A 26334-nucleotide genomic window follows, 5' to 3' on the forward strand; every position below is an offset into this window, starting at 1 on the left:
ATGAACTCTACAATCCATTGTTTCACTTGCAGTAGGATATGGCTAGTGCCACACTTTAGATAAAAAATGTTAACACAAAAATGTTAGACTTGGAATTCAAAATAATTAGTGAAAGTGAAAGGGATTTTCCCATCAAAGTGGAAAAACTTCAACCTCTTATCAAGAGCAAGAGTGAGTAGTAGGTGCCCATTTTGTTGAAATCCCCACATTACATTCACTGTAATTGTGCAACAACTTTTTCTTGATTTTAATGGAAAGGTCATAATTGCTCTTTAATATATCATACTTGGATCTAGTAAAACCCATACTAGCCCTTAACAAAGTTTCAAGTTCTCAATCTCGATCAAAATCTAACTCAAACTTTTTATTTTCAGTATTTAAGCATTCCCACTCAACATAGGGTTTAATTTGGCACGATGTGACCTTAACATATTGACATAATGTATTTCTAAAAATTCAATCCTGTGATTTATTCATAATCTGCTCAATCGTGATATCCACATTTGTTTTTTTTTTTTCCTTAATTTATCTTCACTTTGCAACTTCAAATTGTCTTCTTCATATGCACTTATTTAGGAAAATTGTTTTTATCTATAAACCATGAACCATATAACTACCTGCTTCTCTTGCATATGAATAGTTTTCAATCATGAATGCCACCAAACAAAAGAACCATATAAACCATGAACCATATAACTGCCTGCTTCTCTTGCATATGAATAGTTTTCAATCATAAATGCCACCAAACAAAATACCCACCTACCTGCTTCTCTTGCATATGAATAGTTTTCAATCATGAATACCACCAAACAAAATACCTCTATTGATGCTTAACCATTTGAAAAGTTATCTTAATACATTATTGGTAAACTCTAATCAATGGACTGATCTTTTATTAATTATCTCTGAATCATTTAACGTATATTGTTCCTATCTTCAAATAATGTATAGTTATGATTCACTTTGGGATTCCTTTGACAGCATGGGCATGCTAGTCTAATTTCAAAATGAAGTATTTCAAAAAAAATTACACATATATAAAAGTCGATGAAAATATTATTGGAATGAAAATTTGTACTTGTTAAAAAAGGAAGGAAAAAAAACAAACCGGCCAACTTCTGAATGTTTATCCCAGATAAGTGAGTTTTTCTAGTTCCATCCAGTGAGACAGAAAACAGCTCCATTGGGGAATTCGAAGCCAAAGTAGGGGCAAAGGCAACGGCAAAAATTAGTAGTAGCCATCCTAACCTCCAAATTCCATTTCCAAGTTAATCTGGAAAGCTATATTCAATTTCCAAGTTAATCTGTAAAGCTAAACTGAAACGAAGCACGAAGTGGTGCGAGTCAATCATAAGCAAAGTGTGGCAAAGATATTCTCTTGTGATATTCGACGTGACGAGCCTACTGTTCATTAGATATAATAACCATTTGGATTCAAACCATCATTCTGTGGTGGGACTTCCAATTTAAAGCAATAGGCTTTGTCGCCCATTATTATATGGCTTTAGATAGCGGGACAGTAGGGAATGATTCCGGGTTTCAATGCTGTGCTGTAAAGTCACGATGGGAATTCTTTATTGAGGATGTTATTCGCAGAAGCGCCGAACAGACTTATCTTAAATTTGCGGTAGAAAATCTGATGCTGTGCACAAAGTTCCATGGAAAACATAATGATTGATAAATCAACTAACGTTATATTGTTTTGCCTGGGCTGCTTCTTTGTTTGCTCTTGTGCTCTTTTATAGCTAACGATTTTTCAATCATGAAAAAGTTTGAAGGCATGACATATTTTTTATTCCAAGAGTGACAAGTTTCCATAATAATGATAGAAGATTTATATATAACAGAACCGCATTTTGATGACATTTATACAATAACTTTGATTCATGCATTCTGCAATAACAATAACTTGCAAGCAGTGTATAGAAACCTCACTTCAGTCTGTCAACACCGAACCTACGATATTGACAGACAAAACTTCACAAAATTTTCCTCAAATTCAAAGCTAGTAGACTCTTTATCTCTCGCATGCATTAATTACTTTACTAGTCACGCCACACAAGCCATCTCCTGGTAAGCTTACAAGCTATTATCAAGGCTCTTTGGACCATCTAACACTAAACTGAAGAGGCCGCAGGCGTGCGTCCCTTCTGAGGTTCCGCTGTAGTTGTAGTTGTGGTAACATAAGTGTCCTCATAAGAACAATAATTTCCTCCAAAAAATCCAGCGTGGATAAGTAAGATATAGAAGAGTTTTGTTGCAGACACAATAATAAGAAACGATTCCAACGTTATCTGCACACAAACCCAAACTCACCAAACGTTATGAGTCATGACAGTCTGAAAACTCGAGCAGAGAATTGGACATTGGCGACGAATATGAGTGTCTGAATGAAATAGAATAACAGTACTACGTACCAACTTTGTGTTTCGACCTCCTATATAGATCTCCTTGCATCCCAATCTACAGTTTTTGTGAGTGAAAAATCATTAGCTCATTCTCAATTTGTGGATAAAATCATACTTTTATTAATCTCTCATATATATAATGTTAGTATACAGTATGTAGCTAGTAAGTAGAAATCCCTATAGTACTTAAAGAACTTATACTAGTTATATATAAATACATACATACCCCATAGCAAGTAATGTGAGAGCCCAAGCTGTCATGGAGGATCCAGTACTGGAAGCCAAACTCTGTGCATTCCAAACTCGGAGATGATGGAGCCCTGAAAGGCATGAAGCAGCTCCTACTACGGTGGCTATCAAAGCAAAAATAATCATGAAACCCGTCGCTTCATTCCCCATTGGAAAATACAGCGGAAAAAATCCCACAGGAAGAGCTCTTCTGCGACCTGCAAATCAATCAATCAATCATGATATAAAGCAGAAAAGAATATTATGCACACTAGAAGTCCTATATTATGACACATGCATATGCCTAAGGAGATTATTTATGGTTTAGAGATTAACAGGTACCAGTAGAGTAGGTGTGGTCGACGGCGTTGTTGAGAACCCATCCGGCAATAGCACCCACAGTCAGATATATGCACAAATTCAGAAGCAGGAGAAATCGCGCTAGAGACTTCACCACTCCCAACGCCATTAGAACTATACTATAGAAATTAGAAGTACTGAGCAAACGGAGCTTAATTTGGAGACAGAAAAATATAAATTACCAATCTGGACTATACCTAGATGCTTGATGGCTAGTTGCATGTTTTGACACTTATCTTTTAAATTCAACATCAAATTCCTCTTGGTGAGGACTCTTTTGACTTCCAAAATTGTACCTGTCTTATTAGGTATCTCAACCTCTTGTAGCTCATACTTATTCTCATAGTTGAGGAAGTGGATGATTCTTGTTGCTTCCTCTGGCATATCTCCAAGTTCTGTTTAACCCTTTCAATGGCTTCTGTAGCCTCATTTATTAAATCTATCTGCTCAAATATGACCTGGATGGATGGCCAAATATCATTGATAGAGTTAATGATATTGGCCCGCAATTGCTCTTTAGCCTTACCTATAGGCTTAATCAATGTCAGTTCTTTCTCCAGGCTTTTAATCCTTTCATTCATCCTTGCATCCTTTTGTTGTTCTTCTTTATGCATGATCTGGGCAAGCTTGCAATCTGTCTCAAGGCTGCTGACTTTCTCCTTCAGTTTGTTCATCTCATTGGTCTGAATGGACATTTCTTCCATTACTTTGACCAGTATGTTTGCTTCTTCACTTGCAGAGGTTGTTGTTGTTGATTCTATTGTTGATGTAGTATGTGCATATGTTGATAGTGCAGTGGCTATTGGAGTAGTGGGAGCTAATGCTGCTGCTAGATTAGAAGGTACAGTTGTGGTCACTATTGGAATGACAATTGCAGGAGCATCATCAATGGTAGCTTTTTTGAGCTGGATCATGCTATCCAACTCCTTCTTCATCTCGTTTAATCGGTCATTCAGTTGCAGCACCAATTCCATCATCTCCTCATGATTGGTCTGGCTTTCTAGGACTTATTTTGTCTGTGGGTGCTGCAAAAGAGGCAACTTGAGCTGTTTCTTGAGGGCTGCATGTCGTCATTCTTCTTTTTAATCAGTTTCTTTGTGGCCTTTACATCACTTGGGTCATGGCCCGGTTCAATAGCCAAGTCCTCCAAGGAATTTATCCTGGTGTCTTTAACCTGTGAAGAGGCACTCTCCAGCTTGAATTGAGTTGTTATATTGTCTAATGAATCCTGCAACTTGTAAGCAGCCATGGCCTTTACTGTGAGGGTGAAGTAGATCAATTCTCCAGCCTACTTGTGAAATTCTATCTGATCAATGGGATGAACATCCCTGAACAAGACCTCAAAATTTGTCTTCTTGTAGTCTGCTGAGGTCTTTGGTTGTTGTATAGTGGGCTGCAAGAATGAGACCTGCATTTTTCCTTCTTTGATGTCAAATGCTAACATTAGTCTGGTCTGGTTTGGCAGTGTGAGCTTGAGATATTGGGCATATGTCTTTGCCTTCAGTATCTTATTCCTCATTTTGATTTCTTTAAATCTGTCTTTGATGTCCTTTTCCTTGTTAGCTGGCCTGACATAGCAAGAAATCTCCATACTCGGCTATCTATCTATCAACTGTGTGTTGGATGTTGAGGGCTGCTATGTTTTCCCTCATGTAGCTAGTTCTTTACCTTTCTGTACCATTGCCTCAATGTCAATTATTTCTTCTGATGCAATGTTATCCTCCTGTTCAAGGACATGATTCATGAGATGAGCCATTTGCAGTGAAGTACTTTCTTTGTGTGATTATGTTACCTCCTTATGTGTTTCATAATCTTAAATGTGTTCTAAATTTGAAATAATTAATTGGAAATATCACTCATAATTTGTTTAATTACACTCTGTTTTGCACAGTTAGTCATTTGCATGTTTTCCTATGATACCCAGATTTGAGAATCATTAATTGTTCTCCCATCCCGGTTGACTTCTTTCATTCCTTCTAAAGTCTGGCCTAGGGAATCCTTAATTTCTCCTTGGATCCGATTTGAAACCATTCCACCATTTAGCCTTTGAGATCTGTAGTAACTCATTTGTCTTTCCCTATAGGCACTATTTTTAGAACTAAACCCAATCTTATTTTTCTGACATTAGACTCCATAGCCCAATGGTAGAAGAAAACCTCTTTTCATCTAAGTAAAGTGATCCCACCACCCAATTTCAAAACAAAACCCAAGTGAAAGCAATAACTAGCATAAAATCATCTTAACTAAAACAAAGTAAAATTATAAAGAGAGAACCCTCTCTAAGGATCAGGAAGGCTAGGTCCTGATCTCCAAAAGTGGTTTGTGGTTACCTTTGACTTTTATTTCTTCATTAACTTCAAAAGAAATATCAAAGTGATAATAGTCGGCAGGCCTGCATAATGGAATACATCTCTTTTTCATAAGTGGGATACTTCCAGACTGTGTCTAAAAGTGTCTCATTGTGATATGCCACTGGATGCTCATGTTGAGTAAGGACTGCCTGAATAGCATAGTCAGAGGCATCTGTCTCGACCTCAAATGGTTGTTGCAAGTCTGGTAATGTGAGAATTAGTGTCGAGCAGAGGCGATGTTTTGACTCTGCGAATGCCTTCTATTGAGATTCATACCAAAAGAATTTTACTTTCGCTCCTCCTTTTGTGACTTGACTCAAGGGCCAAGTGATATGAGAGAACCCCAACACAAGCCTGTGGTAGAAATTTGCAAGACCTAGAAAGTTGCGAAGCTCCATCAGAGTGGTTGGGGCTAGCCAATCCCGAATGACTTGGACCTTGGCTAGATCCACATGCACCCCCCATTCATTAATAATGTATCCAAGATACTAAACCTAAGTCATGCCAAAAGTGCATTTCTCCAAATTCACACACAGCTTGTGTTGCTGCAGTGTTTGAAGAATGTGTCGAATGTGGTGGAGGTGCTCTTCCCAACTCTTGCTGAAGATCAGGATGTCATCCAAGTATACCACTACAAATGAGTTAGTGAATGGCCACAAGATGTCATTCATAAGCCTCATGAAGGTTACAGAAGCATTTGTCAACTCGAAAGGCATAACTAACCATTCGAAAATGTCCTCCTTGGATTTGAAGGTAGTCTTCCACACATTATAGGGTTTGATTGGTACCTGGTGATATCAAGACTTCAAGTTGATCTTGCTTAAATATTTTCCCCCTTTGAGTTGGTCCAGAAGGTCATCAATCCGCGGGATCAGGTACCTATTCCAGACAGTGATCTTGTTCAGCACTTGATAGTCAATACAAAGTCTCCAAGTCACATCCTTCTTTTGTACTAACACGATCAGGCTCCCATAGGGCGATGAACTCGACCAAATGTGACCTTTCTACAGCGACTCCCGAATTTGCCTCTTGATTTCATCATTCTCCAAAATGGAGCACTGATAGATTGGTCCATTGGGCAACGATGCACCTCAGGTCAAATTGATGGAGTGCTTGACCTGACAGTGCAGAGGCACCCCTGCGAGGGAGGTGAAAATGACCTTGTACTCCTCCACAACCTTGTCCATCTGTTGTTTTTGTGCAGAGGGGACCTGTCTAGAGGTCGTGGCCATTGTCTTATTCTTTCCTTGGAGAGCATATTATTAGGAAAAAAAATTTCTTGGTTTTTGAAATGAGCTTACTACATTGTTTTGTACTAATGAGAGAGATGGTGATAGGTAGTGCTACCTTCGGTATCCGGGACAACTTATTTCCCAATGTAACAATAATAACGTGATGCCTTGACTCATACAGAACATTTCGCTTCCACTAGTATGGTTGGCCTAATAATACATCACAAACATCAAGGGGAGCAACATCACATAATACATCATCTGTGAAGGGCTTGATGTTGTACAGAAGGCGACATTGTTGGCTCACACAGAGATCCCACCCTTGGTGAAGTCGCCCGATGGTGTACGATTGTGGGTGTGCTATGGTCGGTAAGTCCATTCACTTCATGAACTTTGTTGAAATGAGGTTCTTTTGCCTCCCGCTGTCGACAATGAATTGTAACGAGGAACCCTTTACCCATATCTGGGAGTGGAAGAGACGCTCCCCCTCCTATGGATCTTCGAGTTCCTCCTTGTAGATCTTTGTGGTCGCGACGGTGGCATTGGGATCCGCATCAATAATCTACTTCCCTTTGTCATTCCCCTTGTCGGGTTTTGACTCAAAGTCGGAACATGCATCTGATTCTGAAGCCTTCATTTCGGCCACTATTGACTTCTTGGCCCGACACTCACTTGTTTTTTGGTCGGAGCTCTTATGGAACTCACACCACTTTCCCGTGTCCTTGTTTGGATTCATAGTGTTGTCCTTTGCTTATGGCCTTGGCAAGTTGTCCTGGGCCATCTTGCCTTAGATTTGTCCTTTGTTTTGCGGTTTGGGGGCACCTTTTCCTTGCTTCAGATTGGCAGATCCACAGTCTTGCTTCTTCTGTTTAAACTTCTTCTCGATCTTTATGGCGTATTGGTATGCCGTGTCGAGCGAGGAGATGTCTAGGAACTCCATCTCATCTTGGATGTATCTATGTAGATAGCCGCAGTACTTGAGTACCAAATGTTTCTCAGACTCCTTGATACCCAACTTTGTGCAAAGGATATCAAACAAATTTGTAAAACTCTGGCACATCTTGGTCCCTTCCCTGCCGCAGCGTGGTCCACTTTATGTATTTGTCCTCGTAGCTCTCGACAAGGTAGTACTGCTCCTTGATGGCATCCTAGAATGAATTCCAAGTGGGAGTAGCTGAAAAAAGTGAGGTCGTATTTTCATCCTTCTGCTCACAATAGGTTTCCCACCAATCTTTGATGTGGGGATAGCTTTGAGAAGAGAAAAAGTAATCTTTTCTCGGCTGGAAAAATCATGAACAGAAAAATATCCTTCAAGTAGATTCAACCATTTATCTACTGTGTCTGCATTTTTTTAGCCCTCAAATATGAGAATTTCAAAGTTTACTTGTACCTTAAAAGGTGTGGAGCCTCCAAAATGGTTGCTGGATGTGGATGCATCGACGGTGGGAAACCATTAAAGGATATGGGAAACGTTATCCATCATCGCATTCCTCTGTTTCTCGAGGGCATCCTCGAGCAATATCTTGATAGGATCTCCTGCTCCCTCATCTTTCTTTTTTCCCCCATGGGAGGCCGCTGGGACTTTCAAGGCTAGTCTTGCAAGGGTTCAACTAGTTCGAGCCCTAACTCCTTATATCTCGACCTCATTGGGGACATGCAAAGAAAAATAGACAAAGAGAAGACCGCTTTGATACCATTGATCTGAACTTAAATAGGAACACAACAAATTACAGATATAACCATAAATACAGAGATGCAATAGAAATAACACTATCTTTCATTAATATCAAATAATGGAATATTCTTACAAATAGAATGGAAATGAGACTAGCTCGGGCAATGGTAGCTTATCTATAAGAAGAGATGTGGTGGCCACATGCCTTTGAACTGAGTTACAATGAGGCTCAAGGGCCTTTTTATTATTGAACAATAAGAGAAAACCCTAAACAACCAAAACCCTAACTCGAAGTGATGTAATACCAAGAGTTTATGGGCCCCGTTGGGGTTAGTTGGGCAACCAACTTCCCGGGGTCGTAACTTGGTCATATTATCTCTGTTTGACGTGCATGATACCTCATTGGAAATATCTCTCCGAGGACTACAACTGAAAATGTGATTTCATTGAAATATCTTGTATTAATATTGCCAAAAAAATCATTTAGGGCCTCAAAATGGCTCCAGACGTTTAGTACCCGAAACACTGCCAAAAATAGTAAATTGTGCTATAGTTAAGGAAAATGGAAAACTAAAAGAAACAATGGTGGGAGTCCACGTGAAATAGGTGGGTGGCCACCATTATCCACCTTGATCAACTTATCCTTTAATAAATCCTTAGTTTCTACCTTTGTCCTTATTTCGTATGCACTCTCGATCAGTTTGAACACTTGAAAAACACCTAGTGCCTTGTCCTCAAACAGGTACACATACACATAGTGTGCATGACACACATACATCCACACACGACATAAAACACCATGAAATACACACACATACATTTGACATACCACACATACACCTACACCTAGTTTACAACACAACACAATACATACTCCTACATCTGGGTTCCACAATAACACAATACATACACCTACACCCATTGTACAACACAACACAAATAACTACACAAATTATAATATAATGAATGCATATGTCATGATCCCACGAATACACTGCAATCAAGAAATATTAAGCACTAAATCGAGTAACTTTTAAGTGCTCGATTGAGCAATTTTTAAGCACTCGATTGAGCTATTGAGGCACTTAAAATTAGCTCAATCGAACATTTAAACAAACCCTCTGTCGAGCTATTTTATAACTCGAGTTAACAGCTCAAACAAGATTTATGGTTCAATCTAGAGTTATGGCTCGATCAAGCTATATTTTTCAATCGAGCTACCATCAATAACATAATAAAAGTTGGTAGGGGGTTGGTGGGTTAATCCTTTTAATGACTAGATCAAGCCGTTAGTTAACCATGTATACGGCTCGATCGAGGGTTACTTTAACGCTCAATCGAAAAATTTGAATTTTTAATCTAAGCACTCGATTGAGCATTAGAAGAGATTGATCGAGTTCCTCAAGTACTAAAAAGTACAGTTTCAGAACACTTTCTGTAGATTTCTCTACAACCCCATTTTGTACCCTAGCAAATTTAGGGCAGAATTTGTCCTTAAGTGGCAGAGTTGACCATGTTGGATTCGTGAAAGAATCCTCTATCCAATGACATATGAATTTGACATTTTCGAATTCATATGATATTTTTCATCTAATTTCTTTCAAAATTTAACGTTTGAAATTTTTTTGGACAGTTTCAAAGGGGATGAATAAATAATCAATAACATAAAATATACACAACGAATTTAAAAAAAAAAACCCACTATATTTGTTTATGAATCCTATTTAAAAGAGTACTCTTGGTTTTTCAATTTATTTAAAGAGTTGGAAAAAATCTTACGTGAACACATGTGTCTCCAAAATGCAATTGAAATATTACTTGCCAACTTTGAAAAATAATAAAAAATGTATTTTTTTATAAAAAAATAAAGTTTTAATATGAAAAACTTAGTTCTCTCAGTGTATAGCATGATCATATGTGTGTGTGTGTGTGTGTATTTAAAAATATACATTTTAGACTAAGTTATGCCATGTGAGCACACACATACATCTTAATTTTTGCGAAAAATTCCAAGGACATATATTGCATTTAATGAAAAATTGAGAGATTATACGACACACTAAATTTTTTTGTAAAAAATATCATTAGGAAAACTACTTAATTCTCCACATATTCATTTTTTACTCTGAATAAAAACTTACAATGCGTATATGAATTTTGAGGGCTGCAATTCAATAAAAGAGGAAAAACTTGAAATTTCATTGCCACATTTGGCCCAAAGTGTAAACCATCATCATGAATTTACCTAAGGAAGACACTATATATTAAGCCAAAATGAAGCAGGGTTTGGTCATACTTTAGGACCAATCTCTTGCATTAATTTCCTAAAACATGTATCTTGCCTTTTTAGTAAAGTATTTTTTTTTAATATTGAAATATCTCATTTTGTCAATTTATCAATTTTGACTTTTGATCACCACAAGAAGAAGAAAATGAAAAACTTTGAATTCATTGAAGCTTAGTTTAATGATGTTTGGATCCATTTTAGATCAATTAAGCACCACTATTAAGGAATATTTATAATATATAAATTGTGAAGAAAATTAGTCTATTTTGTAAATTTATGTCCTCTTAGCATGTAACATGTCACTTTAGTGATGAAGGTTGACATTGAGTTTATTATTTTAGTAGATATTATGTTAGAATGTCATATATGAGCCATGGTTAGTTTAGTTTTAATAGAGTGTCACCAACGAATTATTTAACCCCTTCTTATCTGTAGTCACTCTTTAAAAAATATTTCAATGAATGATATTGATAGTATAATTTCTAATATCATTATAACATTATTCATCTAACTTCTGGTTTTTTCAAATTATCGATCTTATTCATCCCATATTTTTTGATAAAATTGAAATGATTTTAGGTTGGAGTGCATTGTTATTTTCATGTACTTTCAGTTTATTTTATGGTGAATTTATTGAAAGTATATTTTCTCATTTTGGTTTCATTTCAAAATCAACAATATCAACACTTGATACATTCAATAATCCTCAATTTTTGATACATTCAATAATCTAGGCAATCCAAAACATGATAAAAATAATAGTCTTTTTTCCCTACAAAATTTATCTCTCATTTTAATTTTTTTCCTAAAGAAAGAAATAAGGCTCTATCTCAACTCAAGGGCTAGAGTGAGGTTGTTGGCGCCATGTCGACCTACAAGTATATTCAAGTGTTCATAAAGCACGAAGCAGTTACAATGTTCATCATGTCACTAGCAGGGATTTGAACTTTGGTGGGGAAGTTAACAACCATTCCACCTAACCACCCAAGATAACCCCGATTGTTAGCTATCATTTTATTATTTTAACTCTTGTTTATATTATTTTCCTTATGAAACATATTTTGAACCTAAAATTTCCTCTAATTGGTTGGATAAAATAATAACATTTTCATTTCTCAAACTTAACCTAATTAATTAGGTTAGGACTATTTTGATTTTTGATTTCACTATGTGGGGTGGGAAATAAGCTATGGGAAAAAGTTAATCCCTAGCGTAAAGGTTTTCTTATATTTTTCTCATTCAAATGGAGGAAAATGGTAGCTCAAGAAGAACTTCTCTATAATTTCTTTAAAACTGCAAAGTTAAAAACTTGTTTAGCCATTCAACTCTATACAACAAGAGTCATCCATATAGTTATTTTATCATTTATTTCCAAATCTACACACTTCAATATACAACTTGGATTTTGTAACACCTCACCCCACATTTACCTACTTTAACTTGCTCACCAGGGTAAACATGAGATGAAAATTACTATGTGCGACCCAATTTCCAAGATGCACTTATGGAAGATGGGATGTACATGTCTAGAACTGACTGCAAACACCCAATGACATATTATCACACTAGTATCAACCTAACTTGACCCAACACTATTTCCTTTTAGTTTCATTTCCTTAAATTTAACACAACTTTCTAATTTTTGCAATTTTTTGAGTCCTAAACTTATGAAGTTGGTTTGAGGGCTTGAATGACCTTTTCAGGGAAAACAAAGAGACTAAAAAAGTGCCAAAATATCTATCACAATTTCTTTATTTTAGTGTCCTCGTGGAAATCTTTGAAACAAGGTATTATCATAGTCAAACAGAGATCGTATGCCAAAATTATGACCCTAAGAAGTTGGCAGTCCAAAATTTTCATTTATCAAAATACTTTGGATACATAGTACCTATAGGTCACGAATGCATAGTTTATTCATTTTTTTGCCCTCAAGAATATTTGTTTCCCTCTCACACTAACTACAATAAAACATAGATTAGCACATGAATTGATATAAATTGACCATCAGTCATCAAACCATGAATTAGATTTAGATCAAAAACACATCATATAATAAGAAATATACCAATGTGCATGTAACCAACATTTAACCAGAATGAAGTCATGACAAATCAATCATAAAATCAACACAATAATCAACAGATGTGTTCATTCATCAGAATAAGGAACTAGCTCATATTAACATATGAAAATGCCAACCAAGTCAAGGACTTCCACATACCACCTAACCATAGATTGTGTTGAACCAAATCTCTCTTTCATATAATCACCCCCATGCCATATTTCAAACATGAATGTGAAATTATATAGGTTAAACCAAAATAAAACCAACTAGGGCTTCTAGAGGCCAATCCACCTCAAACCTTATCTGCAGTGATTTCACCTAAACTAGTCCAAAAATCACTAATAGCCAAAAGAAGATTGGCTGCCTCCAACTTTCTTCACCATACCAAGAGAAATTTTCCTATCTCCACCCATCTGTCAAGTGTTCCAAGAGAAAACCCTTCTTCACCCTCAACCCTTGGGAATTTCCCTGAGACGACCTCACCATGATCCAAAGTATATCGGTCATCCAAAACTTAAACCAAAACAAAGAACCCACTACACCATGGCTATTTAGGAAATGGAAAGACAAGGTCGAAACCACTGTTATTCCAGGAAAATCCCATGCCAATGACACCAAAGAACCGAAACAATTAAATGCAAATGCGATGCATCCAAATCTTAGCAATGGAATCACACATGCAACCTGTTACCTGCAACGTCCACCTGCTATAACTGCTATTCCAACCTTTTTCTTCGTTGCCCACGAATTTCCCTACTTGCTTGCTTCCTTCTCTCCAAGTCCAAATGAATGCTAGAATGCTCCAAAAATGCTCTAAGTGTATATGTGTGTAAGAGTGAGTAAGTATAGCTAAGACTAACCAACAAGGAAAATTTTAAGGATGGAAAATTTTCTTGAAGTTTAAAACATTGGCGAATCTCACTAATCCCTAATATGCAAATTATAAATGTTTATTGATATATTTGTAAAATTAATCAAATTTATAATTATTTTATATATAGTCTCTATATAATGTTGGCGATTTTTAAGGTAAAATAATTTTATATTCTAAAATTTGGGCGAATCGTCTTTTATAAAATTGGAAATTGGCGAATCTTTTTTGTGGAAAAATCATGGAAAATTAGCCCACTGGGCGAACATTAGCCCCTAAAATTTTCCATGCTAACCAAGTGAAGCATACAATGTTATCCCTCTCCCTTTGTTTCTTTTTCATTTTTCCCTTCCTTCAATTTCCTTCATTTTCCATTGCATGCGTATTCTTGTATCCACGTCTTCCTTTTCTACTAATTTCAATTTATTTCTTTCATTAATTGCCATTTGTTGTCTTTTTCCTTTGCCAATGCCAATGCTAATTTCCATAGCCAACAATAAACCACAATTGGTGCCCACTATATTTTTTTACCCTCCATTCAGCTTGGAATATATTGCACATGCCCCATGACCTTGGTCTTATTTTATTTACATGGAAAATCAACCCGGGGTCGTTACAAATTTTAACCATAAATAGAAAATAAACTACTTTTATGAGACATCAATTATCTCCAACTACAATATGATGGAATCCACTATCGCTCTTAAATTTTCATTTCCCTTGTTTTTTTCGTTGAATTTCCTATTGAAGTTTGTGATTGGTATGGAAAGTTCTCCTTAAACCTATTGTTCTTCTATGTTGTTTCTGTCATTGCGTTTTTTTGTATTTAGTTGTTAAGCTTTGGTTTTCTTATCCCCTAGTGAACATGCTTAAATGAGCATTTGGTCTTCCCAAGCTATTCAATTTGCACGAGATAGTATAGTAAAGGGAAAAACATAAGTTATCCATCTCACACAGCGAACAGGGGGAACGATGGAGCAGGTCAAGGTTTCGATTCCTGGGCAATTGACGGAAACGCGCACAGGTTTGGGTTAGGTAGAGCGGGTCAGTAACACTGCACAGATGCCGTCGCGAGGGACCATTGTTCAACAAAGAAGACGGGCAGGTGTAGGTTATAGCTGCTTTGGTTTGTGCATCTAGTTTATCTTGTAACCTAACCTTTTTACTGTCACTCTTTTATCGCCTGGGTGCCGTTTCCAACCACCAAGATCCCGTGAAGGTAACCTACAGTTCTTTGTCGGTGGTCGTGTATCAAAGGAACGGTTCGAACCATGGTTAACCCCGCCGATGTTTTAGCACTGGACCCAGAAGTAGAAGACATCCTCTCCATGTGGGGGAAGGATATAACGGCGCAGAACGTGGAACATTACTTTGGGCCCTTCGATTTGCCAAGTCTCGAGACAGTGCCACAGGTGGAAACTCTTCAGTTCTTATCTCATGGAAAGGATTCGGGCAGTGTGGTTCAAAATGCGGGTTCATCGGGCGACCATACCCAAATAGCGAAAGAAACTGAGTCGGGCGAGGTGAATGTGGAAGGTCTGACAACAGATCCAAAGGGCAAATCTCAGATATCACGGTTTCCAGCATCCAAAGGTTTAGAAGACATCAATCTTTTAGGGCTTTCCGCTGGATTCGAACAACCTAGGGCTTCAGGTTTCTATCCCTCGTTTACGAGGGTTTCTATTCCAAGAGAACCCCAACTCCAAATAGGTGGTGCAGCAAGCGGCCCCGGAGTTTTGTCAGCGGGGGAACAGGCAGGTCCTGATGGTCTGGAGTCGGGTTTCGTTCCCTCTGGGAAGGGCGCCTCGGGTCCTTTGGATAAAAACCCACCACAGTTGGAGACAGATCCTCTTTTGGGTACAGCACAATTAATATCTGAAAGGAATGATGGTCGAGGAGGATTAAGACAGTCGGAGGAGGAATCAAGATATAAAGGAGCGAAAAGAAAAAATCAAAGACCCATTGGATCTCAGGCGATAGCGGGCAATCTAGTCCTAGGGATGGAGGTGTCTATGGTAGAAGCCCTAGCAGTGGCGGATTGTACCTTGGTCGGCAGAGCTAGAGGTAAGAAATTTACCTCTGATTTCCTTCAAGATTGGGGTGAGAAATGCTTTGTAACAGATAGAACTTTACAGTTTGAAGCCCTAGTATTGGCAAAGGGATGGTTTAAGTTAAGATTTGAGGATAGAGAATCGGCAGAATGGGTTCTTCAACGAAACTGGCACATAGGGAACATTCTAGTTCTGATGAAGAAATGGACCCCTCTATTTGATGCAATCAAGGAGAGAACGGATGAATTTCCGGTTTGGTTGCGTGCTCCAGGCCTTCCATCCTTTCTGTGGACTGAGGAAGTCTTCAAATCAATAGGTAATAGGTTGGGGGTTTTCATGGAGGCAGATATGACCTACCTGACATCGAAAAACAGGGCAATAGCGCGCATTCTAGTCTTGCTCAGTCCGAGCGGAGGATTGGCACAAAAAATTAACCTCCAATTCAATGATTATGTATATGAACAGATACTGGACTACGAATATTTGCCATTTAGATGCCATATGTGCCACGAGTATGGGCATTTGGCAAAAGATTGCCCTCAGATGCGAAGACGGAGACATTTCCGAAGGAATACAGTTCACAGGGGAAATGCACAAGCAGATGTTCAGATGTCGACGGATCTCGGTTTGCCGGAGTCGCAAGATCCAATAAATATGGAGACAGAGGAGGTGGTGCAGGGTACAGAGGTCGAAGGTGAACATCTTCAGAAGGATGCTAAGGCAGAGACAATACACCCGGGGGCGGTAGTGGAGGACAGAGCTAAAGGAGCGGTAGCTGTGGAAGGGGCCGCTGAGAAAGACAAGACAAATCAAACCATACTCGACGATTCGGCAAAGGGTATGTGCTCAGGGTCCCATACCTCCTCTCTTTTTTCTCCTGAACAAAATTCTGAAAAAATAAATAATGTATCCTCCTCATTCCAAGAACAAGAAAATAATAATGGTGAAAATAGGGAATTTCAAATGTCTTGCCCGAATGTGGAAACTATAGTTGTAGCTTTACCGTCTCTGGATTTAAATTGTGAAGAAATTTGGCCTCCTCTTACATCCCCTGTAACGAGGCCTCCCTGCCCTTATAACCTGAGATCCATGGGAGGGAATCATGAGGATCAAAGGTCTGTAGGTGGATTGGGACCGTCCCTTTCACTGATCTGTTCTAAAAACAAACGAGGCCGAAAATCTGATATATCCAAGGCTAAGCTAAAAGCAAAATTGGATGTTGCAGACGGTAAACAATATTCTATCCCTGGGGTTCTTAGAGCAGCTCAACCCCATGAAGGTGTTATCAAATGATCCTGACATCCTGGAATTGCAGAGGTTTGGCCAGCAAACCTAAAAAAATGGCCTTGAAAGAATGGATTTCTAATTCCAATTTAGATGTTATTTTCTTGCAAGAAACCCTGGGGAAGGCATCGGAGATTGAATCTATGCTTAAGTCCCTTCTGCCTGGGTGGGTTTTCTTGGCTTTGGATGCCTCTGGTCATTCGGGGGGCATTGCTATTGGTTACAAAGAAGGGCGGGTAAAAGTCAACAACCATTGGGGGATGAAAAATGTGATAGGCATGGAGATGACATCTCCAGATTTCGCTTTTCCCATTACCCTAGTAAATATTTACGGGCCTTGTCTGAGCAGGGAGTCTTTCTGGGAAAATTTGATGTCCAAATCTATTATGAAATCACCTTTGATGATTATCGGAGGTGATCTAAATTTCTCAATGGGCAGAGCGGAAGCTTGGGGTCCAGCTGCGAGAGAAGACCCCCTAACTGACTTTTTCTATAACCTCATCTCAGAGTATGATTTAATTGATCCCTCCCCGCTCAAGATTAAGCCGACTTGGAGGAATCGAAGGATTGGAGAAGACAGAATTGCAAAAAGAATAGACCGTTTTCTGTTAACGGAGGCTTTATCTGCAAAAGCTCCTTTGATCAGACAGTGGGTCGAGGAAATCGGGAACTCGGATCATTTCCCGATCTTCTTAGACATATCATCTCCTCCTCACAAACCTCCTGGTCCTTTTAAGTTCAATCCTGCATGGCTCCAAGATTCTTCTTTCTGCAAGATGTTTATAGATACTTGGATACACCCTGTTCATAATGCAATTGAGGATAAAAGTTTTTTGTTCATGGAAAATTTAAAAAGACTGAAGAAAGCTACAATTTCATGGGCAAAGGACAGAAAAGTTAAACAAAATGCGGAGATAATCAGTATAAGGGAGGAATTGAAGCAGATGGAGAGTATGGAGTCAGATGGATACTCCACTCAAGCTTCAAAAGACAGAATCCTTCATCTGGAGAAGCAACAAAATAAAATACTATTGGAAAGGGAAGAAGAGTGGAGGATGAAGAGTAGGGCAACTTGGCTGAAATCTGGGGATGAGAATACTAGATTTTTTCACAATTATGCAAAAGGAAGGAAATCCTTAAACACTATTTGGCGTCTAAAAGATGAAGAAGGAAGAGAAGCCAGCACCTTTCACGAGCTTTCAGGCTTGGGAAAAAGGCATTTTCAAAACATTTTTGCAGATCAGGGAGTGGCAACTATTGCAGAAGTCTTTAGTACTGTACAAAGCTTTCCTAGATTCATAGAGGAAGATGAAGCAGAAGACCTCACCAATCCGGTTACCAAGGAGGAGATCGAAACAGCTATGAAGCTAATGGGAAAAGATAAAAGCCCAGGCCCTGATGGCTGGACAATAGAACTGTATCTTCACTTTTTTGAACAAATTGGAGATGAGATAACTGAAGTGGTAAATGAATCTAGGCTGAAAGGGTCTGTCTATAGACCTTTTAATTCAACTTTTATTGCTCTTATTCCTAAGAAGGCTGAACCGGAAAGTTATGAAGACTTTAGACCAATTTCTCTATGTAACTGCATCTACAAGATTATTTCAAAGGTTATTGCTCTCAGAATTGCTCCAATCCTCTCAAAAAATATTTCTATGGAACAGTTTGGGTTTCTGGATGGTAGACAGATCCACGAAGCTATAGGAGTAGCCCAGGAGGTTATTCACAGTGTACAATCGAAGAAAAAGAAGGGAGCTGTTCTCAAAATCGACCTATCCAAAGCCTATGATAGGATTAGCTGGCTTTATCTAAGGATGTTGCTAACACATGTGGGCTTCAGCTACCCCTTTGTCAGCTGGATCATGGGGTGCATCACAAATGTCAGCTTTGCTGTTCTGGTTAATGGTGCAGCCTCCTCTTTCTTTAACAGCCAGAGAGGCCTCAGACAAGGCTGTCCATTATCTCCTCTCTTGTTCCTCCTTGTGGCAGAAGGGCTCAGCAGACTAATTCACAAAGCCAGGAGGGAGGAAAAGGTAAAAGGTATCGAGGTAGCAATCAATCTCTTTATCACTCACCTTCTTTTCGTTGATGATATCTTAATTTTCACCAATGGTAACAGCTGTGAACTAAAGGAGTTAAAATGCATCTTTGATCTGTTTCTAAAAGCAACTGGAATGCAGATTAATTCTGGGAAGTCACAAGCTTGTATGGCAGATTTTGATAGAAGGGAAAGAAATCAAATGGCTGATCTCTTTCCTTTCCCCAGTCAACCTATGGAAGTTCCCTTCAAATATCTGGGTTTCTGGTTAAAGCCTGCTGCTTATAAAAAAGAAGATTGGAATTGGCTCATTGCAAAGATTGAAGCCAGAATCTCACATTGGAGTTTCAGATGGCTGTCCAGAGCTGGTAGGTTGACTCTTATTAAATCAGTCCTATTAGCCATCCCAGTGTATTGGGCTGCCCTAACCTGGATTCCAAAGGGAGTCATGGAAAAAATCAGAAGGGTATGCTGCAGATTTCTATGGGCGGGAACAAAGGATACTGCGGGATTACCATGGGTGGCATGGGATAAAGTGGCAAAACCAAAAGAATGGGGAGGGTGGGGGATAAAAAGACTCCCTGATTTCAGCAATTCTTTAGCAGCAAAATCTGGATGGAGATTAATAACCATGGAAAACCTGTGGACAAGAGTAGTGAAAAGGAAGTATATAGACCCAATGCCGTTGGAAGAATGGATCCGGTGTCAAAATAAGAAGGTTAAAAATTCTTCAGCTATTTGGAAGGCCACGATGGACGCTTTCTTCGTGATAGAGCAAGGATTAGCCTGGAAGGTGGGAGATGGTAGACAGATCCGGATTGGTAGAGATCCTTGGGTTGGATGCAATGAAGCTTTTGCATTATCCCCAGGCTTTCTTCGACACCTTGACTCTAAAGGTATAATATCTCTAAATCAGGTGGAAAGAGTAGGACAGTCTACTATCTGGGGACAAGCTTGGAAGGATGATGAAGAATTAGGGCTCAATGTAAGATGGAAGCGTGAATGGGAGGGTTACATCAAAGAACTTCAGCGATCCAATGTCAGGATCAAAGAGGAACCTGATTGCCTGATGTGGGCTCAAAGCAAATCAGGGGTTTATTCTCCAAAAGAGGGCTATTCTTTTCTAATGGGTAAGAAAGGCTGGGGAGATCCGGAATGGTGGGCCAAAGATATCTGGAAACTCAAATGCCCTGCCAAGTCCAGACTTTTCCTATGGTGCATTTTAAAAAGGAAGGTTCCTACTTGGGATACCTTGCAGAAAAGATTTTTAGCAGGTCCAGGTAGATGCCCTTTGTGTAAATCAGATGAGGAAACCATCAATCATATTTTTATCTATTGTGCTTTCACTAGGAAGATCTGGGGGGAGGTCACTGACTTTCTCAAGTTTAAAGCACAGTGGGGGCAAGATCATATGGAGAATACTTGGAGGAAATGGTGGCAGACCTATCCGGAAGGGAATCTGAGGAACTTACCCCTTATTTTCTGTTGGGGTGTCTGGCTTGCTAGAAACAAAAGCTTATTCCAAGATAAGGATACACCCTCTTCTGTAATTGCTACTAATATCACTGCTATATATTCTGCCCTGCCACCACCTGAAGTAACAAAAACCAACAAAAAACAAAGTCATATCACCATACAGGAGGGCATTCCCTGTGGCTTCTTTGATGGGGCATCACAAAACAACAGGGCTGGCGCAGGCTTGTGCATACACATAACTCCGGAACATTCTTTAAAAGCTTCAGTTGGGTTGGGTTATGGAACAAACAACTTTGCCGAACTATCGGCCCTACGTTACCTTTTATGTTGGCTTCATCACCGAAATATCAATTCTGTACAGATTTTTGGGGATTCACTCAACGTCATAAACTGGGTCAATGAAACTGCTACTTGTCAAAATCAGACTTTGAAGACAATTCTTGAAGAAATTTTTTATTTGAAGTCACTTTTTAACAGGTTTACTATATGTCATATCTACAGGGACAGGAATGAAGAAGCAGACCAGCTATCTAAGGCTGGTCTACAACAGGATCCGGGCAGCTGGGCGATAGAAGAGATCAGAGAGGGGCAGTCTAACAGATCAGATCAGCCTCCTTATGCTCAGCATTTTTGACCACAGCAGTTCTTTTCCGTTTTTTGAATGCAAATTAATCAGTGTTTCTACTACAGTTTTGGTTTTTTGTATATATTATCTCACTCTAGTCTTCATATCCGGCTATTAGAATACAGTTTACAGACTCTATTTTTTTGTTATTTTTACTATCGGTTACAGACTTTCTTTCTGGTTTGGTTGGGGTCGGTTTTCCTTTGTCGAAGGAGGCCCCAGGTATCTTCATGTAATGATTTGAACTTTCGTCTTTACATCCTCCCGTGAGGAAGCCTTTATATGGTTGTTTAACAGCAGTACAGCTCCCTGAGGGTTGAGCAGTAAGTATTATGTTTGTGCTGACAGCTAGGCTTTTGAACAGTTTGTACAAAACTTTTTATGATCTCTTAATAAAAAGTTAAGCTTTTTTCCCTGGAAAAAAAAGCTATTCAATTTGCACAAGAATTCTTTATTTTCACAATAAAAATATAAAAATAGCACATTCCATTACTCAACCCTCAAGTGGGATGAAACAAAAATTTTGAATTGAATGGATAAAATGCGTCCTCACCAAAATGGTAGTTACATATGATTGGTCTTTGATATTATTTTTCAGAATAGGAGCAAGTCAAGGTCTAGTTGAATATTTTGTTTGGTCACAGTATAAAAAAAACTAGAGACTTTAGTGAAAGTTTGGTCCAGAGAAAAGAAATTTCTCATATTGGTCATCATCCAATGACATCTAGATTTGGAATGCATTGTCATTTCAATTGCAATGTAGAAAATTTCATGGAGATTCAAATTAGGACCTAGTGCAAGAGTTTTCTAGCCAAGTTGAGGAGGGATGTAATGGAAAATGGAGGTATACTCTTGTTGAAGACACAAAATCCATCACCCTAGCTATAACCATCGCAATATAAATAGAGGGGCTTTATTGGACAATCATGAAACAAGGGAATCCATCATTTTTCTTTTCTTTGGCTATAACTAACAACCAAATTGATAAAAAAATGTTATATTCTTGTCAAAGACACAAAAGCCATCACCTAGGCTATCACCATTACAAAACATAAATTGTGAGCATTGTTGAAGAATTATGAACTCTAGAATCCATTTTTTCACTTGTGGTAGGATATGGCTAGTGCCACACTTTAGATAAAAAGGTTACACAAAAATGTTAGACTTGGAATTCAAAAGAATTAGTGAAAGTGAAAGGGATTTTCCCATCAAAGTGGAAAAACTTCAACCTCTTATCAAGAGCAAGAGTGAGTAGTAGGTGCCCATTTTGTTGAAATCCCCACATTATATTCTCTGTAATTGTGCAACAACTTTTTCTTGATTTTAATGGAAAGGTCTTAATTGCTCTTTAATATATCATACTTGGATCTAGTAAAACCCATACTAGCCCTTAACAAAGTTTCAAGTTCTCAATCTCCATCAAAATCTAACTAAATTTTTTTATTTTCAGTATCTGAGCATTCCCACTCCACATAAGGTTTAATTTGGCATGATGTGACCTTAACATATTGACATAATGCGATTTTAAAAATTCAATCCTTTGATTTATTCATAATCTGCTCAATCGTGATATCCACATTTGCTTTTTTTTTTTTTTTTCTTAATCTATCTTCACTTTGCAACTTCAAATTGTCTTCACTTATTTAGGAAAATTGTTTTTGTCTATAAACCATGAACCATATAACTACCTGCTTCTCTTGCATATGAATAATTTTCAATCATGAATGCCACCAAACAAAAGAACCATATAAAACATGAACCATATAACTACCTACTTCTTTTGCATATGAATAGTTTTCAACCATAAATGCCACCAAACAAAAGACCAACCTACCTGCTTCTCTTGCATATGAATAGTTTTCAATCATGAATACCACCAAACAAAATACCTATATTGATGCTTAACCATTTGAAAAGTTATCTTAATACATTATTTGTAAACTATAATCAATGGACTGATTTTTTATTAATTATCTATGAATCATTTAACGTATATTGTTCCTATCTTCAAATAATATATAGTTATGATTAACTTTGGTATTCCATTGACACCATGGGCATGCTAGTCTAATTTCAAAATGAAGTATTTCAACCAAAAAAAAATTATATAATGCCATTGACACCATAGGCATGCTAGTCTAATTTCAAAATGAAGTATTTATATATATATATATATATATAAAAGTCGATTATATATATATATATATAAAATTCGATGAAAATATGATTGGAATGAAAATTTGTACTTGTTAAAAAGGGAAGAAGAAAAAAAAAAACCGGCCAACTTCTGAATCTTTATCCTAGATAAGTGAGTTGTTTTTCTAGTTACATCCAGTGAGAAAGAAAACAGCTCCATTGGGGAATTCGAAGCCAAATTAGGGGCAAAGGCAAAGGCAAAAATTAGCAGTAGCCATGCTAACCTCCAAATTCCATTTCCAAGTTAATCTGGAAAGCTATATTCAATTTCCAAGTTAATCTGTAAAGCTAAACTGAAACGAAGCATGAAGTGGCGCGAGTCCATCATAAGCAAAGTGTGGCAAAGATATTCTCTTGTGATATCAGACGTGACGAGCCTACTGTTCCTTAGATATAATAACCATTTGGATTCAAACCATCATTCTGCGGTGGGACTTCCAATTTAAAGCAATAGGCTTTGTCGCCCATTATTATATGGCTTTAGATAGAGGGACAGTAGGGAATGATTCCGGGTTTCAATGCTGTGCTGTAAAGTCACGATGGGAATTCTTTATTGAGGATGCTATTCGCAGAAGCGCCGAACAGATTTATCATAAATTTGGGGTAGAAAATCTGATGCTGTGAACAAAGTTCCATGGAAAACATAATGTTTGATAAATCAACTAACATTATAGTTTTGCCTGGGCTGCTTCTCTGTTTGCTCTTGTGCTCTTTTATAGCTAACGATTTTTCAATCATGGAAAAGTTTGAAGGCATGACATATTTTTTATTCCAAGAGTGACAAGTTTCCATAATAATGATAGAAGATTTATATATAACAGAACCGCATTTTGATGACATTTATACAATAACTTTGATTCATGCATTCTGCAATAACAATAACTTGCAAGCAGTGTACAGAAACCTCACTTTAGTCTGTAAACACCGAACCTACGATATTGACAGAGAAAACTTCACAAAATTTTCCTCAAATTCAAAGCTAGTAGACTCTTTATCTCTCGCATGCATTAATTACTTTACTAGTCGCGCCACACAAGCCATCTCCTGGTAGCTTACAAGCTATTATCAAGGCTCTTTGGACCATCTAACACTAAACTGAAGAGGCCGCAGGCGTGCGTCCCTTCTGAGGTTCCGCTGTAGTTGTAGTTGTGGTAACATAAGTGTCCTCATAAGAACAATAATTTCCTCCAAAAAATCCAGCGTGGATGAGTAAGATATAGAAGAGTTTTGTTGCAGACACAATAATAAGAAACGATTCCAACGTTATCTGCACACAATCCCAAACTCACCAAACGTTATGAGTCATGACAGTCTGAAAACTCAAGCAGAGAATTGGACATTGGCGACGAATATGAGCGTCTGAATGAAATAAAATAACAGTACTACGTACCAACTTTGTGTTTCGACCTCCTATATGGATCTCCTTGCATCCCAATCTACAGTTTTTGTGAGTGAAAAATCATTAGCTCATTCTCAATTTGTAGATAAAATCATACTTTTATTAATCTCTCATATATATAATGTTAGTATACAGTATGTAGCTAGTAAGTAGAAATCCCTATAGTACTTAAAGAACTTATACTAGTTATATATAAATGCATACATACCCCATAGCAAGTAATGTGAGAGCCCAAGCTGTCATGGAAGATGCAGTACTGGAAGCCAAGCTCTGTGCATTCCAAACTCGGAGATGATGGAGCCCTGAAAGGCATGAAGCAGCTCCTACTACGGTGGCTATCAAAGCAAAAATAATCATGAAACCCGTCGCTTCATTCCCCATTGGAAAATACAGCGGAAAAAATCCCACGGGAAGAGCTCTTCTGCGACCTGCAAATTAATCAATCAGTCATGATATAAAGCAGAAAAGAATATTATGCACACTAGAAGCCCTACGTTATGACACATGCATATACCTAAGAAGAGTATTTATGGTTTAGAGATTAACAGGTACCAGTAGAGTAAGTGTGGTCGACGGCGTTGTTGAGAACCCATCCGGCAATAGCACCCACAGTCAGATATATGCACAAATTCAGAAGCAGGAGAAATCGTGCTAGAGACTTCACCACTCCCAACGCCATTAGAACTATACTATAGAAATTAGAAGTACTGACCAACGGAGCTTAATTTGGAGACAGAAAAATATAAATTACCAATCTAGACTATACACTAATGCTTGATTTGTAGAGGACTAGACCAAGCTGAAAACAATGCCAGCTCGATGCGGATAGGAATTACTTAAACACTATATCACAGAACAGGTGTGGGATTGCTCCTGGCAACTTCTGCAGGCTTCTGCCAACGGAAGAGACACGTATTTATGGAAGTAAACCAGCTTAAAAAGGAAGAGCCAGCGGGGACAGAGAGCAGGCTGGCCCCACAAAAAGAACTGGCTGTGCCATGTAATACAGCCGTTAATCCAGCGATAGCAACCTTTCTATACAAGAATCCCGAGTGAATGAACGTATTTAGTGCTTGTCACCTTCAGAGGTCCCATTTGTCCATCCATGGCAGCCTGGAAGGATGTTGCAGAAGCAATTCCACGCTTTTCTATTGGAAAGGAAATCTTTTTCGTCCCAGAACATCTTTTGCATTGTATTCGAATCGCGCACACGGGATTTGAATTGGAAAAAATGGTATTCGTTACATTATTTTATTTTTCTTGAACTTTTTAACTTTAATTTGAATCATACAGGTCTACCAAAGTTGCTTTGACGTTACACGCCATCCGAGATGAATGGATGTGGGGTTCGATTCCTGGGTTTCCTTTTTGATAAATACCATCATAAATGAATTGGGTGTGGGGTTCAATTTTGGGTGAGTATAACAGAATCGAATATTTGTTATCGACCTTTTGTAAGGGAGAAGCCTTATTGTGCTATACGAACAGTATCCGTACGATATACAGTTGGTTTTATTATAAGAATACTATTCCGTATGAGAAGGGAGAACAATTATGATATTAGCAATTGTCCCAAAAGAGCAAAAGAGAGTTTGATAGGATTTTTAAATTCAAAAAATTATATTTTAATTTTAATAATCAAATAAATAGCAATTGAAACATTAAATATAAGTTTTTTTTATGTTTATTTTTTTCTTAAGTTCAAATGTCATGTGATTATAATTTGAACATTAAATACTAGATGCTCAAAGTGCCAATGCATTCTAAAAATCAACCAAAGTAGATTAA

General features: G+C 38.0%; 2 protein-coding genes across 2 annotated transcripts; both read right to left on the reverse strand.

The window, feature by feature from the left end:
- Positions 1-1817: 1817 nt before the first annotated feature.
- Positions 1818-3187, reverse strand: LOC149197399 (membrane protein PM19L-like). The gene is made up of 4 exons (XM_089403907.1): positions 2979-3187; positions 2635-2854; positions 2418-2463; positions 1818-2294 (listed from the first exon to the last, which is right to left on the reverse strand). The coding sequence occupies exons 1-4, from the start codon at positions 3103-3105 to the stop codon at positions 2118-2120; spliced, it is 570 nt and encodes a 189-aa protein (XP_089260033.1). The 5' UTR covers positions 3106-3187; the 3' UTR covers positions 1818-2117.
- A 20783-nt stretch (positions 3188-23970) lies between these two features.
- LOC149197400 (membrane protein PM19L-like) lies at positions 23971-25432 on the reverse strand. Its single transcript, XM_089403908.1, has 4 exons — positions 25099-25432; positions 24755-24974; positions 24538-24583; positions 23971-24414 (listed from the first exon to the last, which is right to left on the reverse strand). Exons 1-4 carry the CDS (start codon positions 25223-25225, stop codon positions 24238-24240), a joined length of 570 nt encoding a protein of 189 aa, XP_089260034.1. The 5' UTR covers positions 25226-25432; the 3' UTR covers positions 23971-24237.
- Between the last annotated feature and the right edge of the window lie 902 nt (positions 25433-26334).

This window comes from Pinus tabuliformis, chromosome 2_2 (genome assembly GCF_031772625.1).
Source record: "Pinus tabuliformis cultivar Carrire ecotype Pingquan chromosome 2_2, CPIR1, whole genome shotgun sequence".
Taxonomy (NCBI): domain Eukaryota; kingdom Viridiplantae; phylum Streptophyta; class Pinopsida; order Pinales; family Pinaceae; genus Pinus; species Pinus tabuliformis.

Bases quoted from the DNA above. Each gene is read 5' to 3' on its own strand.
- LOC149197399 (XM_089403907.1), bottom strand. From the start codon at position 3,105: ATGGCGTTGGGAGTGGTGAAGTCTCTAGCGCGATTTCTCCTGCTTCTG. The intron at 2,855-2,978 runs GTACCTGTTAAT...ATTGATTTGCAG, and splicing joins CGACCACACCTACTCTACTG to GTCGCAGAAGAGCTCTTCCT. The intron at 2,295-2,417 runs GTACGTAGTACT...GTTTGTGTGCAG, and splicing joins GAGGTCGAAACACAAAGTTG to ATAACGTTGGAATCGTTTCT.
- LOC149197400 (XM_089403908.1), bottom strand. From the start codon at position 25,225: ATGGCGTTGGGAGTGGTGAAGTCTCTAGCACGATTTCTCCTGCTTCTG. The intron at 24,975-25,098 runs GTACCTGTTAAT...ATTAATTTGCAG, and splicing joins CGACCACACTTACTCTACTG to GTCGCAGAAGAGCTCTTCCC. The intron at 24,584-24,754 runs GTATGTATGCAT...CAAAAACTGTAG, and splicing joins CTCACATTACTTGCTATGGG to ATTGGGATGCAAGGAGATCC.